At 43.0% G+C, this 17,880-nt stretch overlaps 3 protein-coding genes across 3 annotated transcripts in view; 2 read left to right on the top strand and 1 right to left on the bottom strand.

The window, feature by feature from the left end:
- Nucleotides 1-325: 325 nt before the first annotated feature.
- Nucleotides 326-2,923, top strand: LOC143331297 (uncharacterized). The gene is made up of 6 exons (XM_076748019.1): nucleotides 326-412; nucleotides 520-591; nucleotides 1,192-1,473; nucleotides 2,419-2,550; nucleotides 2,638-2,665; nucleotides 2,797-2,923. Exons 1-6 carry the CDS (start codon nucleotides 370-372, stop codon nucleotides 2,921-2,923), a joined length of 684 nt encoding a protein of 227 aa, XP_076604134.1. The 5' UTR covers nucleotides 326-369.
- A 410-nt stretch (nucleotides 2,924-3,333) lies between these two features.
- On the bottom strand, nucleotides 3,334-5,732 carry ptafr (platelet-activating factor receptor). Its single transcript, XM_076748018.1, has 2 exons — nucleotides 5,705-5,732; nucleotides 3,334-5,299 (listed from the first exon to the last, which is right to left on the bottom strand). Exon 2 carries the CDS (start codon nucleotides 5,291-5,293, stop codon nucleotides 4,115-4,117), a length of 1,179 nt encoding a protein of 392 aa, XP_076604133.1. The 5' UTR covers nucleotides 5,294-5,299; nucleotides 5,705-5,732; the 3' UTR covers nucleotides 3,334-4,114.
- A 6,398-nt stretch (nucleotides 5,733-12,130) lies between these two features.
- The window catches only part of luzp1 (leucine zipper protein 1), a 45,863-nt gene continuing 40,113 nt past the window's right edge, over nucleotides 12,131-17,880 (top strand). The window contains exon 1 of the mRNA XM_076748302.1: nucleotides 12,131-12,602. The gene's annotated coding sequence lies outside the window, so the exon portion shown is untranslated. The remainder of the gene's footprint in view (nucleotides 12,603-17,880) is intronic.

Below are 17,880 nucleotides of genomic sequence, written 5' to 3'. Positions count from 1 at the left end.
GATTTAATTATGATTTTCTTTATGCTAATTTGTGCATTTGTATTTGGGTTGCTGGTTTTTTTTAGCAAGGGTTTTGTGCTTTTATGTCCTGACAGTTTTTCCTATTCCTATTTCAAAATCAATTACCAAAAGGTAAAGGAGGCGGACACATCACGTTCTGCTGCTTGCCTTGCATAAAAAAATTGGGGAATGATAATAATTACTTTTGCACTGTTGTTTTGTTGAGCATTTGGAAAAAGGAACTTGAGACTTCCCTGCTTTCAGTTCCTCCATTCTCACCTGGGCTTTGATTATAGCACTTGATTCATTCTTGCACCTGTTTGCCTTTAAGTGAGCGTGGTATTTAATTTTTGTTCATCTCTAAACAACATGCTTAGCTTTTGTCTCCTGCTTCTGTTGTGTGAGTGTACAGGTAAGGACATTTTTATTAGTGAATGCAATAACAGAATCCAGAGCATCGGTTTCAACTGTGCTGTTACATTTATTTGTGCTTGTTTTGTGCTCTTGTTGCTCTTACAGTGAAATCCTGGAGTATAACACAGCCTGTGGTCTATACTCTCCGTCTGACTACACCTGCAATGACCACAGAGGGTAATATGGAAAGTGATTCTTTAGTAATTACAATCACATGAAGCCAATAAAAACAAGGCAAGAGTCTACAGTCACAATAGACATGTAGGTAGATGTGAATTAGCATGTTAGCTAAATGCTAAATGTTAATATGTTTGTTCACAATGACTGTGCTAACATGCTGATGTTTTGTAGGTGTGATCTTATAGGTTCGTTATGGCGACCAGTTTTAAGTATTTCAGTATCATTTATCATGTTTTGCCTGTAATTTTAGCACCGCGGATGGGTCTAAATACTGCAATACCCTTGCCTTTCAACCACTGTTGCCATGAAGAAGAGGCCAATTCAAAATGCTTTGCTGTTACAGTCGAGAGCAAAACACAGCACCACAGCAGCTGAATTCACCCACGGTTGACCCATAATTTATAAGTAAATTGATGTGAGCTACAGATGGATTGTCAGTTTTAAGTGTAATGTTTAGCTCCTATCTACAAACAGACATTGCCATCCTTAGACCCAAGAGTGTTGCTGAAAATGTATGCAGTAGCAGTATCTTCTGTCTGTAACTGTTTTAGCTCTACTCTGTCTTTCCTTCATCCATCTTCCTCCATTCGTCCCCAGAAAAGCTATCAGCTCTGCAGCTGCTGGCCACACCAGACTACCCAGTTGCAGAGGGTCGAAGAGTCGACCTGCACTGCAGCGCCTTCACCATGCCAGACTCAGTCACTTGGTTCTGGGAACGTATGGAAAATCAGACCTGGCGAGAAGTGAGCAGAGGTAGAGATCTGACCCTCACTGAGCCGCGGCAGAGCGGACGTTACCGCTGCCGTGCCATGAGCCTGTTATCTCAGACGAGCGTGAGCCGTGACCACATGGTCTATATCGTCTCCATGCATGCAACAGGTTGGTGGTCTGTTATGATTTGCTGCATTACTGAATGAAAACTATGTAAAGAATTAAAAGGTCTGCACAGTGAGATTTTGTTTTAATACATGTATATAAACATGAATATTATGTGAGGATGTACAGGATATTTAAGAAGGTACCGAGGGGAAAACACTACAGTAATACTGGACTTTGAGGTTGATACCGGTCTTGAAACTGTATTCAAGGATGGACCACATGATTTCTTTTATGTGAAAGGGGTAGCTGGTAGTGAGAAAAACAACAGTCATGCTATCACTTGACCCTGAAGTTCCCCTCAGGCCTATGCAGCTCTATTGCATCAGCTTGTTTTTGTTCCTTCTCATCGCTCACAGCGTTGTCTCTGACAACTGCAGGCAGCAAAAAGACTCTAAAAACCTTGTACCTGCTACCAGTTAGCAACCAGCTGGTGTCCAGCGTTTAGCAGCTTTAAGAGACAGATATAGCATTTACCTCAGGAGCTGGTGGAGACCAAAACCAGATCTATGAAAGAAAATATGAATATGAATACTAATGTTGCTGCTGCTGAATGCATAAGTTTGTTATGTAAATATAAAAGGTGATAACACATTATGTTAGTGTTTACAGTGTGATTCCACTGCTCCAAAGAGGGAAAATAATCAATTATTACAGGTTCAAATTGGGTCATTACTGTGACCAAGGTATTTACTGAGTGGAGAATTTCAGTGCTCTCTGGTGGACAAAGAGTGCAATGCTGAAATTGTTTTTAAATTACCTCAAACATGTCTTTTGCATTTCTATAGTGAACTTTCTTGTTATTTTTTGGACACTTTATGTATAGATATTAGTATACCTGCCTGATATTTGTAGCTGTCATGCACAAATATGGGATGCAGTTTTGCTGTGACCCACAACTAAAGCCTTCCTCCTGCAATTCTGTGCTGTTTCCCTGACTTACAACAGTTGGTGACAATTTAGGAGTAGCTGCCTTCTTCCTCTCTCTCCTGGCCTTGATCATCAACATCGCTATTCTTTCTTGGCTGGCCTGGCAAAGACGTGGTGCCACGTTGACCACCTCCAGCCCTGCAGCTAAAGGTAAAGAACACCATTGAGCATTTCCTGTTGGGCTTAATTTTAACGAAATGTTCTGGGGATGATTATAATTTCTTGGTTTTCTTAAAGGTTTTCCTGAACCTGAAAAGTCACCAAAGTAAGTCCCACCAGCAAAGAAATTATATTTATGTTAATTATGTTGATTTGCAGTTTGTTCACATGCTGTAAGCCAGCTGAGTGAGAAGGCTGCATATATTAACAGTCTGATCACATTTTTCTGCCCACCAGGGGAGGTTTGCCAAAGACTGTCAGTGACGGAGATGTGTACATGAATTACACAAGCACCAGCCATGCCTACACTGATCTGGACCCCACCAATGTAACTGGGGATAATGTGTACTCAAGTCTGTCATGAACATCCGTGGGAGGTTGGAGATGTGCAATAAAAAGATGAGCAGTCTAGAGTTAGGTAATATCTGCATATGGAGCTCAGCATTGCCTTTAACCTGAGAGAGGAGGTTTTGCATATACAGCTCGTCTGTGTGTGGATTACCTTAAAGTATTTGTTTGATTTAATCTAATTTCACACACGTTATCAACACAATCTGAATGTGGTCAAACTCACAGATTAGCATCTCTATCTGGGTGAAACTGTACCCACCGAACAGTAAGACCTCCTTCTCTGTGTGTTTGTACATGTTAATAAAACCTGCAATTTGCTACAATTTGTGTGTCTCAAATCGCATAATCTGTCGATGGGGAGATGTTGGTATGTCTGAAACCTCATTAGCTGCCTTAATCATCATGATACAGCAAACACACAGATAAAATTTTAATTATAAGATTGATATGGAGTAAAAGCAGCCTCTTTTCCTTTTTAACATTAAAATATCACAAAATATCATGGATAAAAAAATACATCATAAATCTGTTTTTTTTTATCAGCTCACAGTATATAAGAAACAGTACAGTACATATACAGCAGATAGCTGAATAATAATAAGCTTTCTTTGTCGCAGTGAATCATGGGATTTTCTACAGTGAGACATGTCACAATATTGGATGCCAGGGGGGAAACATAGCTCAAGCATTATTGCTTCTGTTCCCTGCTTTCACAATACCGGATATAACTTGTCCAGGCAGAGCTAAAAGAAACTGTAACTGATGGGAGATAACAAATTCACGATCACACGTTTTACTGTGTGTGTGTCGTCTAGTGAGCAGCCCCACTCTAAACACCCAAAAAGAGATGGCTAGGCTCTGAAAATATCTGTATTATCCTCATCAGAAGTGTTTTGCGGATGTTTTTCTGCTTGCAAAACTTCTGTTTTTCAGCATTAACTTCACACAGGAAGAGCGACTGATGCAATTCAGACCGCAGCTTCTGCGGTAATGCAAGATCAAATGTCAAAACGGTGTAAGTGAGACCACATTAAGAAAGATTATGAAGACATGGAGCACCACTGCTAAATTAGAGATAATGAGCTATAGATGCAGCACAGTACTGTATGTTATTCAGTCTTTTATGAGAGGTAAAATGAGAGAAGTCTTTCACACACAAGTAAGATATATCTACATTTTTATACAAATATTACATACGTTTAAATCAATCCATTTCGGGCTGTTGGTGCTCGCTATGCAGTCTCTGGCTCTGATGTTTGCTGTCCATAGAGACCTGTGAGGTGACCGTCTGGGAGCACCCTTCTCCCTTTCGTAACTTTTTAACGTGGGACATGATGAACCTTCTGAACTTCCTTGTGGCAAAACAATAAACCACAGGATCCAAGATGCAGTTGAGGCCCATAAGAAGCAAGGTGATTTGATGAGCGTCGTTGAGCGCCTGACGGGTACTCTGGTTCCACTCTACGTGGCCCCAGCCCTGTTCAATCTGCAACACCGCCAGGGTCCAGGGGCCTTGAACTACATGATGTGGCAGGAAACACAGAACAAAAACTCCCACCACTGCCAGCAACATCTGCAGGGCCCTCCGCTTCACCCCTCTGGGCCTTTGAGATGAGGACATGGTCCGGTTGGACTTTCTAGATACAACTGTCACAGACCTGAGTTCTGTCTGAGGAGGGCTTTGAGAGAGTAGCACTTGAGCAATGAGGGAATTACACACCACGACAAGAAAAAAGACAACAAAAAATAATCCAATTATCGCAAAGTGAGTAGCAGCCACTGTTTTCTTCTCGGTATCGGTTTGATTCTGGTACCCTTCAAAACAGTGAGTGACGTTGTTCTCGTCAGTGTGGATCCCTGGAGACACCAGATATGGAATAGACATTGATACGGTCAACAGCCAGATGACAACACACACGATGATCCCACGACGCCTGTGGTCTGAAGAGGCGGCGTCCAGAGGCCGCGTGACCGCCCAGTATCGGTTGACGCTGATGGCTCCGAGGAAGAGGATGGAGCAGTAGGTGTTGATGAAGAACAACGAGCCAGTGAGCCGGCACATGAAGTCTGCGTAGATCCAGTTACCATGACGACTGTAATAGCCAATCCAGAAGGGAAGGGCGGACACAAAAAGGAGATCAGTGATGGTCAAGTTTGTCATGTAGATGCGGATTTCACCCATGGCCTTGGCCTCACGGAGGCAGCGCAGGACGAAGAGCACGTAGAGGTTGGCGAAGAGGCCCAGGATGAAGATGATGCCATATGCAACTGGGAAGAGGACATAACGAAACTCCGAGTCCAGGAAGGTTGAGTCATTGCTGGCTGGATAGCCCAGACCAGAGGTTCCTCTTACGACGACCTGTTCTGTAGTTGAGGCCAGCATTTCTGTCTGTTTTAGACCAAAGACATCAACATCAGTGTAACGTCCCACCACAACTTAAAGCATTCTGTTGGCTCTCATACTCAAAAGAAGCACGCTCAGTTGCCAATTTATTAGGTACACCTGAGAGGTGTTGATTGACCTGTACGATCATTTCGGAGGCTGCAGTTTGTGGTGCTGGTGAATTGTCTTCTTATAATTTTGTCCACTATTTTTTACAACAAAAGGTGAACTTTATAATCAGTTTGTAAGGTAGTTATCAAACGGAAGCTTTCTAATTTATTGGTTGATTGCTAACATTCAAGTCACAGCTCATCAATCAGCTTCACAGTTTAAAACGGGCTTCATCTGCCTGCTTCGATATGACGTCCTTTCCTTTAAAGACAAAAAGCAAATTACAGGCTGTTGACTTACCGGGCTGCTTCCTCTCCTCTAATGTGTCTCAGAACGCTATGAACGCCTCAGCCGCCGTGTACTACAGTTAAACTGACTGAGTGGGCGTGTTTGTGTGTCAGTGGGAGTGCTTCAAAGGACAAAATGAAGGAGGTGTGAACATCTTTCAGTCTCCTTCGGAAAACCCCACATGGCGCAACACGCTCATAAACCTCAGTGTGTCTTCCCACGTTGGTTCCTGTCCATCAAAACGAAAAAAGACGGCCACTTTGGAGCAATCTTGGAGTTTTACAGTTAGTCTTTATTTCCCATTTCATAAAAATATGTCTAATTGATCAACAATGCCAATAATGTGGTGTAGTTGATTAAAATTTGACTCCTCTGTGAAAATTATAGCGCAAATAGCAAGGCCATATTTCAGAAAGGGAAATAATTGTTTAACTTTCCTTGAGAATGAAATCCTCATAAAAATAATAACGCTGAAGCTATGAGGTTTGCAATGAAAATGCAGTATAAAATAAACATGAATCATAGGAAGTTAAATTTAATTTCACACGACATCCAGGTATTATAATGCTATAATAAGTCATTATTGCAGTATAATGCTGTATTGTGGGACATAGAGGAAAAGAGTTGAATATATACATAATATTTGAAGAAAAAAGGCACATAAAATAATTGTCTTAATGTAAGTGATCAACTGGGGCATGTTCATGGTGATGTATTGGTTTTTACCATATTCACCTGTAATGCTCACTCCTGGGCATTAAAAACACACTTTATTCCCCTCTACAATTAACTTATCACTACACTGATTTCAATTTACCCCAAACTGGAACCGAAAAGTCTGTCCAACTTTCTGTGTTTTTATTTTCTCTTTTACTCCTACATTAAACATCTAATTAATGCATCTAATTAAATTACAGGCTGTCAGACCTCAGATTAAACAAGTTTCCATCCCCTCAGTGAATCATGATTGGGGCTATTAGTCCGAATGGCGACGATTAATCACCTCGTCTAAATACGGATTTGTTTGATGTTTAATTTAATGTCATTAATATGCCCTAATCGTTCTTTATACAGCCCATTAGGGATGTGCATTTTGAGGGTCAACCCAGCACCCATTTTATTATCACCATGCCTCCTGATGTTGGCACATTACAAACTCATATGCTTACAAACACGCAGGCTAATGTGCACAAGGATGAAACACTGATTTGATGATAAACACTTAACACTGTGTTAAAATGCGCCTCTTGTCTATAAACTACTTCCAACTCTAACAAAGATATGGGATTAACATACTTTAATGTATGAAAAGTATATAGAGTAATCACATAGCCCCACAATAGAAGCAGAGCAGTGGGAAATAACAACATATAAAACAACATCAGATTGAAGTGGTTCTTATTTGGACTCATCAGCAGCTCAGGCAAGTGTGCAGTAATTCACTTTAACCACACGGGGGAGTAAGAGGCTAACAAAAAGGAGCAAAGGCATTCTCCTGCATCAAAGATGGGACCGTGGTGGGGGGATTTTCAGCCCAGGTGAGGCTCCACACAGCTCTCTGTGAACTGCATGAACCACTGCTCTCACTCTAGGTGCAGTTCAAAGCAGCTCCAGCCCCCCCTCTTGTGGTAAATGTTTAATTCCAGCTCCTATGTACAAGCACACAACACAACACGTCCCCCTCTCCCTGGTGCCACAGTGTAATTCCTAGATTAAGGTTAACGAGCCTCCCCAACCTTATTGCTGTTATTATGGCTTGGCGGTGGAACAAGAGAGCAGAGCTTTTTGGTGGTTGTGCCCTGCATGACTGCCAGACGTGCTGTGCCAGTGGTGGGTATACACTGTAAAAAATCCTTTCACGATACATCGTGTCGCTTGTGGTTTGGGTGTGGATTCGAAAGATTCCACAGCAAGTGAGGGAGATTTGTCTCGGTCGTGAAACGCAGAGCAGCTTCTGTGAGATGTGGTTTGGTTCAAACTACAGTATTGGATATGTGTAGTTGTTCTTTTATCATTAGCCTCATGTAAATGCTTAAGCTTACTTACATATTTCAAGTTGCTTCTTCTCAAAAAGCCTAGATTTCAGACACATCTCAAACTCATGAACGTGGGTTGTTCTGACTTGAAGTCATGTGACTTGAAATGAGTTGGATAAATGAACTGCTGAGTGAGACATAATTAGTGTATTTGCATACTTCCCAGCCTGCTTTGCTTAAAGGTTAAAACTCTCCAGGGACCATTATTTCTTGTGGTTAAAGGAAACACGCGATGGAAACTTGCTGTCTTCTAATATTAAAGGAAAAAAATTCGACATTTCAGCGTAGATGGTTATTTGTTTCCTTGCTGAGAGCAACAGTAAATGTTAAGCCAGCCTGTTAGCTTATCTTAGCATGGAGAACAGAAACTGGAGGAAACCACACAGACATGACAGTGATTTCAATCTTTAAACTAAGTTTCCTCTGATAGTCATGAAAAGACGGTGAAGCACAATGAAGACTTCAGTCCCTATCAGTCCCATTCACTCTCTTTTAGCTCTGTGTTTGTTCTCCACCAGCTCCTGAGGGAAATTACTGGCTCTTTAGCTGCGAAATGCTACTAATACTATGTTCACCAGCTAGTAGCTCACTTTTCCTGCCTGTTGTTTGGTGCTGGACAGACAGCATGGGGTTGTTTTTAGAGCTTTTTCGCTGAGCTGCCTGCCTCGGCCAAAAAGTGATGGTGTGAGGGAACTGAAACAGTGAAGTTGCAGGTGCTGAATCATTTATGCATTTAAATATCTGAAGTTCAGTGAAGTAAGCTCAACTCATGAGCTTAGTTCATTTTAAGGCAGCATTTTTAAGGCAAACCTACATTTTTAAGTTGAACCAGGTTTGCAGTGTTTTGCAGTGTAATGTTAAATAACTGTTGGATTTAAACATATACTCCCATGATGCACTAGCAGTAATTTGACGCGCTTCACAAATTCTTCTGTAGGCTGCCCACCTGCCTATGGCTTCTGCCTGCACGTCACTTGACTCTTTTTCTCAAGTATCCTCCTCTATACGGCCTCTAAACGTCCCAGAAAAAAATGGAAAATAATCAGATACAGATTCATGCAGGTGATCCCTGATGTTCTGCACTGCTGCACAGGTCAGGCCAAGGAATCCTTTTCTCCCAAGGAATGGTTGTACTTTCAGTCCAGGTGTGCAGACACACTGAGAGGGCATGCTGCCAGGACCTTTTTTTTATTTTTTTTAATGGGTTTGCTAGCTATTGCCCTGGAAGAACTATACCTTCAGGAGTGAGAGGCATGCATTCCTCAGGGAGGCAGGAAGGGCGTGAGCTGCCTGTGTGGAGCTCTTCCTATTAACACCTTTTTACAGTTGCTCCTTCACCTCACCTTGATCCATGCCTCTGGCTGACATGAAACGCCTAGGCAGGATATTTTACAGACGGTAGGACCTGACTATATGCTCAGGCCACTTATGAACAACAGAGGGAAAAGTATGAGGCTGAGAAGTGATAAATAGGTAGTGTTTAGCTGCATGTCTTTGCCTGGCAAAGGGTTATTGGCAGACCTGAGAATGTAAGTCTTTCTCTGGCAGATTTACCGCATGCCAGAGGCTGAGGTTTGAGGAATGTCCCCCCTGCAGTGAGAGAGAGAGGGCCATGAGAGGGTGAGCTAGGCAGGCTGAGGCTTCCGTACATCAAGATAATAGAAGACCTGACAGTAAGACAAGACTTTTTTTTATTCCTATCAAAGGATTTGGAGCTCTCTCTCTCCCTCTCTCTCTCATGGGACATTCCTTCACAACTCACTAAGAGCTGTTGGCAGTCACTCATTAAGTTAAAAACACAGGCATGATTTTACCAAATTTTGATTCACAGCAATATTATACAAGTGAGACTGTCTTCAAACGTAGCATCGGCACGCCACTCTACACTGATATTAGGTTACACAATGTTGCACAATGTTGATGGCATTGGATAAGTGCATGTTTCCCTACATGACAAGCTGCCCCACATTTTGATCCATCAGGGTTACATCTGTTTAAATACTGGCCATAACCCACTCTGAGAGGACAGGGAATTAAGCACATTAATCCTTATCCCTGCTGTAAAAAGGACATAAAGTAGGAAAACGGTATGTGCCACATTGTGGTATTAAATCCTCCTACTCTGGTCCAATTTCATTTCTTACATGCTCATTTTGTAGTCAAAAGAATATTGTCAGGTGACTCTTGACCTGATCCTTGCACTCTGTACTGCTTGTAATTTTGGTGATCTTTGCAGGATTATCAGAGATTAGTCTGCTGCTGCAGCCACTGCAAGGCGCTCCGGATAAGATAGACTACCTAAAATGTGAAATACAAACAGTAAAATCACGTGGGCTTCCTTTTGAAAGACAATCAGCGGCTGAATTTGATTATAATTTGTGCTGTTCATCAACAATTTCTTATTGGAACCAGCATGTTAATGTTGCTGGGTGGTTAAGGATGTTTGTGATTAGGAAGGATGTTGGCTTGAACACGGCTCTTCCTGAATCAGCTTGCCTGTGTGTGCTACAGTTTGTGCTGTAGGAGATTATATTCCCTGCAACCGCGTCCTTATGCAGTAGATTGCAGTCTGTATTATGCATTTGCATTTATATCATTTGATGTATTAAGGCAAATTCCCCAAATGACAGAAACTTGTCTGAGCATGAGCCAAACCCTCTCAAGACAGATGAAACATGACCGACACACAGCCTCATAAAAAAGAGGCATTTTCCATGCCTGTCTTTACTTATATGTCATCTCACTGTTTCTATTGCCCTGATGGATTTTTGTGTTCTTTGCTTCTTCATACATCAAGAGTTGCTTTAATGTCTAGAGCAGACCTGCAGCTCTGGAAACTGCAGGAGAAGCTCATATTCTACAGCTCCTGACACTTTGTTTCTCTCTCACACTGTGCCTCCATCTTTTGAAACACATTAGCATAAGGAACAATCCTAATAAAAGGCAAACATATAGTTTACCATGTACACACACATACATTCATATTCATATGCACCTGCGCTTGGCTTCCCTTCTGTGGCGCTCAGGTGTCTGGGCTTGCCTGGTAGCTTTCTTTCATTACTTGATATCTTTGGCCCTTCCCCCACATTGAGAGAGCGACACTGTAACATATTAAAACCTAACCTTTGCCTTATGTCAAATGATATGATTAAAGCGCTATTGAATTTTACAAGGTAGGGATCCCTAATGAGGGAAAAAACAAAGGCTTGACAGGGGGAATCTCCACAAAGAACTGTTTTAATAACATGAGTGTCAGACAAGACACGGTCAAGGTGACATCATGTAACTGTACTTTTCAGCCTCTCCCTTTCACAGGGTGGAACAAGGTGCTGCTGATGTTACTTTTGAAGAGCAACCAAGCAATATAGATTTTGTTTTTGATCACACAACAGAGTGCTACAATGACGCATCATAAAGCAGCGTTTCGTAATAATTAGTCTAAATTGTTCACCACACAGTTCACAGTGTGAGTGTGTGTGTGTGTGTTTGTGTGACTGCGTGGGCTGGACCTGCTCGACTGGCTGTTTATCACACTCATGAGCACTACGAGGTATTTTATCACCTAGCTAAAATCCTTTCCACGAAAATGAAACCGAAAGACAAGAAACCCATGATGATGAATTTATTGCAAGGTACAGTGATAACAGAGAGGTTACACTGGGTGACAGAGCAGATTGATCCACGTGTCTGTCATGAAGGTCAGGCAGCGTGACTCCGGTTCAAGCTGCTGAACAACCCAGCACCGCAGGACTCACATGAAAGTTAGGACAGAAGATTATCGCTATCTAGCCTAATGCATTTGCCACCACAGTCCTCTGTCCCATCCAAAATATGTCATGGATTTAATGTCTGACGGTGAGGGAAACCTTGCCTTAAGTTCTGCACAGAACCAGCAATTTGCACATTCATGCCCATGTGCAGAATAATCGGTCAGTGTGCAGTCCCTGGATGGTTTATGGGCGTTACAGTGCACACAAACAAACAAACAAAAAGTTTCATAACAACACCGTAGGGATTTATAATATGTCTATGCTACTGGAAAATACATTTTAAGTAATCTTACCAGTAATATTCAGCCTGTTTGCTTACTTTAAGACTCTTGTAACATTGCTACAGGTGTTACTCATTGAGTTTACAGCGACTTTATGATTGTTTTGGTTATTAATTCCCGTGTAACTGCTTTTTAATATTCCAGTAGGGATTTAAGCTGTGATACACAATGGGAAGCTTAAAGTAAGTGTGTTGTTAATGGTGCTTTATATCCCCAATGGTATTAATATAATACTGGTGTACAACTAAGTGTATACTGACCTTATGCTCTTCAATTCAAATATATACTGTGGTGTGTGTGTGTGTGTGTGTGTGTATGTGTGTTTGTGTGTGCAGAGAGATGCATTAACTCGGAGTATGGGACTATCCTCGGCTTGGACTCATTCCTCTCCACCGGCCTCACTTGCGTATGTTCTGTGGGGGGAGAGAGGCGGGACCTCGCAGCCGGGAAGGGCGTTCTCTTTGCGGTCAGACCGGGCAGAGTCATCCCGAGGGGTGGGTCCTCCGGCAGCACAGAAGGAAAACCCACCTTTTTTCATTGTTAAGGACGCGGTGGAATGTGATGGTTTGATCTCAAACGGAGCCAGGGAGGGGAATATCCGAGAGGAAAGGACCGACGAAAGTGTTTTAGGGAAAAGGGGCAAACCGAAAAACGGCATCCCCCCTCTGTCGCCGCCAGCTCTCGGGTCGTATCTGAGGATATGTGGATGAACTTGTCCGCGCCGTGTCGGCAGCAGCGAGTCCAACCGTCCGCATGAGCTCAACCCGTGCGAAGTTGTGGATTTACCGTGGCGTTTTCCGGACCCGGCGGTGGAGCAGCTAAGGTAACAGTCTCCATGTTTCGGTGTGCTTTGGGGTCGTATGGGGAACATGGGAACCGGGATTGGGGGTTCAGACAGCGGCTTCCTGAGTTGGACCCAGTGAGACGGGACTGCAGAAGTCTGAACTGCGGCAAGTTTTTCAACCCACCTCCTCCTCCTCCTCCTCCTCCTCCTCGTTCTTCTCCTCCTCGTCCTCTGCTCGTTTTGTAGCCAAAATGAAGCATCCAGGACTGCGGAGAAAACCTCAGGTGGTTAAACTGTAGCGCTGCATTGAACATTTGTATCTTATTTTCTGAACATGTCGCAGGTTTTACACTGTTTGGCGGGACTGGCTCGTGTCTACGCACTTAAAAACGCCAGGCTCGTTCATTTACTGCCACACTATTAGCTTGTCATAAGCCGCAGTCTGGTTCAGAACATGGGCTCCATGAAAACCTTGAAAATGTAAGTGTTGCCTGCTTGTTCGTGCTCCTGACATTCATTCAGGCCCCGTCTATGTTTTGGTCAGTGGGAACGTTGTCAGCTTTTGTAACCCGGCTAATGAAACTGTAATTCCCCTGTTTCCTTAGGAGGAATTTAAGGGTATTTCTATAGCTTGAAGTCAGATTCAGATTCAGATTCAGAAATACTTTATTGATCCCCTAGGGGAAATTGTTTTAGTTACAAGTGCTCCTTACAAGAATAGAAGAAATAGAAGAGATAATAGAAGAGATAAAAGAGATAACCATGCAAGTGCAAGTCATAATGTTTGCCACTGTTTTGGCTCCTTTTTCCTTCAGGATAAAGGAAGCATGTTTATCCACACACATCTGTATTTTTCCTGCTTGTCAAGGTATGTTTACAAACAGGAGATAGTGTCTGGTATATGGTGGAAATGACATTTTGTTAGGAGCTACTGCTGTTGTTCATATAAAGTGGCACATATGGTACAGTATATTATCTGGCGTGAATGTGTTTTGGAGGAGCTTTGGTTGCTATAAACTCTTAACTTAGCACAAATCCACCATGAGAGCATTGAATTCATGCAGGAATAGACTAATGGAGGACATATGTACACAACCCAGTGAGAGGACATTATGGTGGTTTTACATTAGGAAGAGGAATTGATCATTTTTAGGTCTTCAGTGTGTTGAATGAGTCCACTGTTTCTGAACTTGTAATGTTGAATGAGTTGTGCACCTGTTTCTGTGTGCAGGAGTCAGTGTTTGGATGGTGGACAACTTTAATATAACTGCAAAAATAATTGAGTTAACTCTGGATCAAGTGCTGAAAGTTAGTCTGAAAATTAGTAATCGATAGACAGAAAATTAATTAATGGTAAAAGTAATTGAGCAAGGAAAAATGCCAAATGTTCTCTGTTTCCGTCTTAAAAAGTGTGAAGATTTGTTGCTTTTTATGTTTAAATGACTGTAATATGATTATGTTGATGTTTTGGACTGCTCATCGAACAAAACAAACACATCGCCTACAGCTTTGGGAAACTGTGACTGCCATTCTTCACAATTTTCTTGCATTTTAGAGACTAATCAAAGTTGACACATCAGACAATAACTAAATAATCCAAAGTTGCAGCCCTCCTTTGGCCATTTGTTAAATCAACAGACAGTACAGCAGTATAGCTTGTTCTGCTTTGAGCATATGCGTTCGTTTCCCTTCACCTCCGGTGGAATGTGAGGCCTGCGAAGGCTTCGCATACACGTATGAAACCCAGAGTCTGAACAGTGCGTGCCCTGTGCTGCCTCACCCCAACAGTAATAGAGGAGTGCGTGTGTGCGTGTGTCAGCAGCAGAAAAGGTAGTTGTAGTGTCGGAATACTAATCTGCCAGGTGGGGCTCGTAAAGAGCAGCACGGGGAGGGAAGGAGATGGAGGGGACCTGCCTTGACCTGTTTCAGACATGAAGGAGACAAAAAACAAAAAAAAAATCGCTGATGACTTTCCAGTAAGGCTCGCCCTCCCAGCCAGCTGTAGATCACACCAGCTGAGCTACCAGCGTGCGCTGCTGTGAAACCACTTTCCTCCTGGACTCCGCACAGGCACTTGCGCGGCAGCCCGTCACGGTGGTAGATGTGTGAAACGGGTTTCCTACGGTATTTTTTGAGGGAATTATGACACCGCATGTGGAGGGAATGTCTGCTCTGTCAGTTTCGAATGTTGGGAGAAATGCAAAGGGAAAATGAAATGAGAGTCACAGCAAAGTGAAGAGTGAGATGTCTAAATTTTCCCCGATGGCTGCTTGATCCATGCGTGTACCGTCTTGGGGAAATTGTGCTCCCAGGTTAGGTTTGGTTGCATTGGCTCTCAGGAGGGATAATTCTCAGCCAATGTCTTCTTTTCACTTACATCCCAGTAACTGAACAAAGGTAGTTGTTAGCGTAGACACAGTAGGAACGCCACCATCATCATCACCACTTGTCTGATCTTTAAGTGATCTTGAGTTACACAAGGATGGAGTTTGCACCGTGTCCTGTCCAGGAGTTGTCGCCTGCCATGCAAAGTAATAATCATCCCCCTCTCTCTTCTTTTACGACCTGGGCTATACCACGCATGATTGGTTTTCCACTCCGCAGAACGCCGCGACCGCCCCATGAAACTGCCTGCACTGCTTTGGGTGAAACCAAAAACTAATCATTATGGGTGTCCAATAAGGGTAATTATCAGACTAAGCACTGGACCTGGGGATTACGGAGTGGCTAAATGACTGCTCTGGGGATTAAATTAAAATATTGAGGTTTTCTGCCTGGGAGAATCAAACCACTGGGAATGTCAAACCCAGCCTGTCGGTGGTAGTATTACTGCCACTCCGCACATCAAGGTTTATGCGCAGAGCCCCTGCTGTTAGTGTAGGACCGCCACATCAGTGTGGAATTACAGTCCACGGACACTGACGTCATGTGTCGCAAGTGGAATCAAATAAAAGGAGATGCTTCGGTGGGTAGTCTCGCATCGATCTTTATTATTATCAAAGAAAAAAACAAAGTGGAAAGACAGTTAGCCAATATTAAAACATGAGATCACTTGCGGTATATTGCAACAACTATCAGTTCATTTGACAGCATTTTCTTGATGACTTAATGATTCATTTCACCTGTGAAATGTCAGAAAGTAGTGAAAATTTCTCTCACACGTGAACAAATACGACTAAGGAAACCATCAAATCTTCACCTTTGACAAACTTAAACCAGCGAGTGTTTGCTATCAAAATAGCTGCAGATACATAAAGTCATCGATTAGTTTATTGGTTTAAGACAATTTAAAATATCAGTGTAGCTCGTTTGTTCTCAGAGGACTAAATGGCAAAAGAAAAGTCAGCACCCACATGAGCAGACGTTTGTCCTTTGCTGCGTAACCTGCACATCCTAATAGGCTGTAATGGATAGCTCAGGTAGAATTTGGACCGGATGGTGTTGGCGTTGGTTATTATTAGTGGTAGACTCAGGGCCTCCTTGAAATAGCACAGATGAATCATGATCTGTTAGAGGCTCTTATTAAAGCCCACACACAGCCCGTCAGTGTATATCCTTTGTGTGTGTGTGTTTTGTGATAATGCAATAATGGGCTCAGTATCCGGCACAGAGGCTGCTGTTGACAGTGCGCAGGCCAGCTGGAGTTACTGTCTGGCTATTAGCAGACCTGTATGAGGATGGCTTAGTGCCATAAAGATGCCTACAGGAGACTGCACTGTATCTCTGAAGCGTGTTTGTCGAAGGCGGGAAGAGCTGGAACAGTTAGTCGATCAATCAGTCGGTCAGTCGATTCTGAAGCATCCTCTTCCAGCTCCTCAGTTGTAAGGTTTTTTTTTTTTGCTTTTCTTTGTCTTTTGTGTTTATAGTTTGAACATCTTTGGCTTTTGGGCTTTATGTTGCGCAAAATAATCAATTTGAATACATCACCATGGCTCTGAGAAGTCATGATGGTCATTTTTCACTATTTTACAGACCAAATGATTCGATCAATCGAGAAATTAATCCACATTTTAATTGATCGTGAAAACAAACAGCAGCCACAGGCTCTGGGTTTTGGTGACACATATTAAGCAAAAATGCCCCTAAAAACAACATTCTTTGCTTTCAGCTTGTCTGATTTTAACAGTTGTTGGTTTTCTCTGTTTCACATCAATTTTTCTATCAGTTTTTCTCTGCTGAGAACTTCATCTTGACTTCTGGGAATGTTGTTACAGCACTAAGTGTATGTGTCTATGGTGTGCAGCCGTCAGAGTCTTGAGTTGCCTCTTTTCCAGACCTTTTCATACCATAAACTTTTTCTTTCACCTCCTTCTGTTTTGCCTCTCTCTTCCAGTGTACACATTCATTTCCCCCTCTTCCTCCTTTCCTCCCCTGCTTCTGTTCCCTCTCTTCCCTCACCTCTCTTCCCTGCCAGCTTTCTCTATCAGCGATGGGCCAGTGACAGGGCAGGGCTCTGTGATTGCAGCTGGAGTTCAAACTGCTTGAACTTAGTGCATATTCGTGTGTGCGTGTGCGCGCACACACGTGTCCGTGTGTCAAAGCGCCATGTCGATCTGTCATCGGATACCAGAGCCTGAGAGTGTCAATCACTCAGCGAGTAGTATGCAGAGGTACATCCCAGCTCTGAGCGTTCACACGCCTCGCTCCGGCTCTCATTAACACATGCACCGACACACACAGCAGCAGATATGTGCTCTCACTCTTTAAGAATTTCACGTCAGAGCAGGAGGGATTCTGTTCACGCAACTTGTTCTGCGTGTGTGTGAATTGGTCCCCCTCGTTAGTCCTCCAAAGCGTGCCAAATGGCCTCCTCATTACCAACCGCCCTGGTGGGCTTTCTGTCCCGTGTGGTGGCGTGGTCTCTCACTGAGGCCTCGCTGCTCTGCTGTGCCGCAGGTGACCGTGAACCAACAGTGTCATCACGGGAGATCTGCTCCAGTCAAGGCTGTGGGAGCACGTAACCATATTTTCCCCATCAAAACAGGTGGATTCATTGGCTGATGATTGTGTCATATACACGGTGACAGCAGTGAATGTTTGTGGTGTAACCAGTCAGTTTAATGTCTGACAAATGAAGGCGCTTCATCACATTATTGCACAAATCAAATAATATAACAATAAGTCACCAGTCCTGCCGGTTAATTTCCTCCATTTCACACCCAGAGATGATAAAGGAATAGCTAACTTAGCATAAAGAATATGGAAAAGCATCTGATGCTACCATGGCATCATCTTATTGGCCAGCCCTACAGGAAATGAGCCTCAGAATTAGTCCCGAACAACACAACGTTTTCCCCTCAGTTTTACCTTAATGAAA

Source organism: Chaetodon auriga, chromosome 14 (assembly GCF_051107435.1).
Source record: "Chaetodon auriga isolate fChaAug3 chromosome 14, fChaAug3.hap1, whole genome shotgun sequence".
In the NCBI taxonomy this organism is placed as follows: Eukaryota; Metazoa; Chordata; class Actinopteri; order Chaetodontiformes; family Chaetodontidae; genus Chaetodon; species Chaetodon auriga.
Note: the sequence above shows the minus strand (reverse complement) of the source record. Positions and strands in the feature narration are given on the sequence as shown.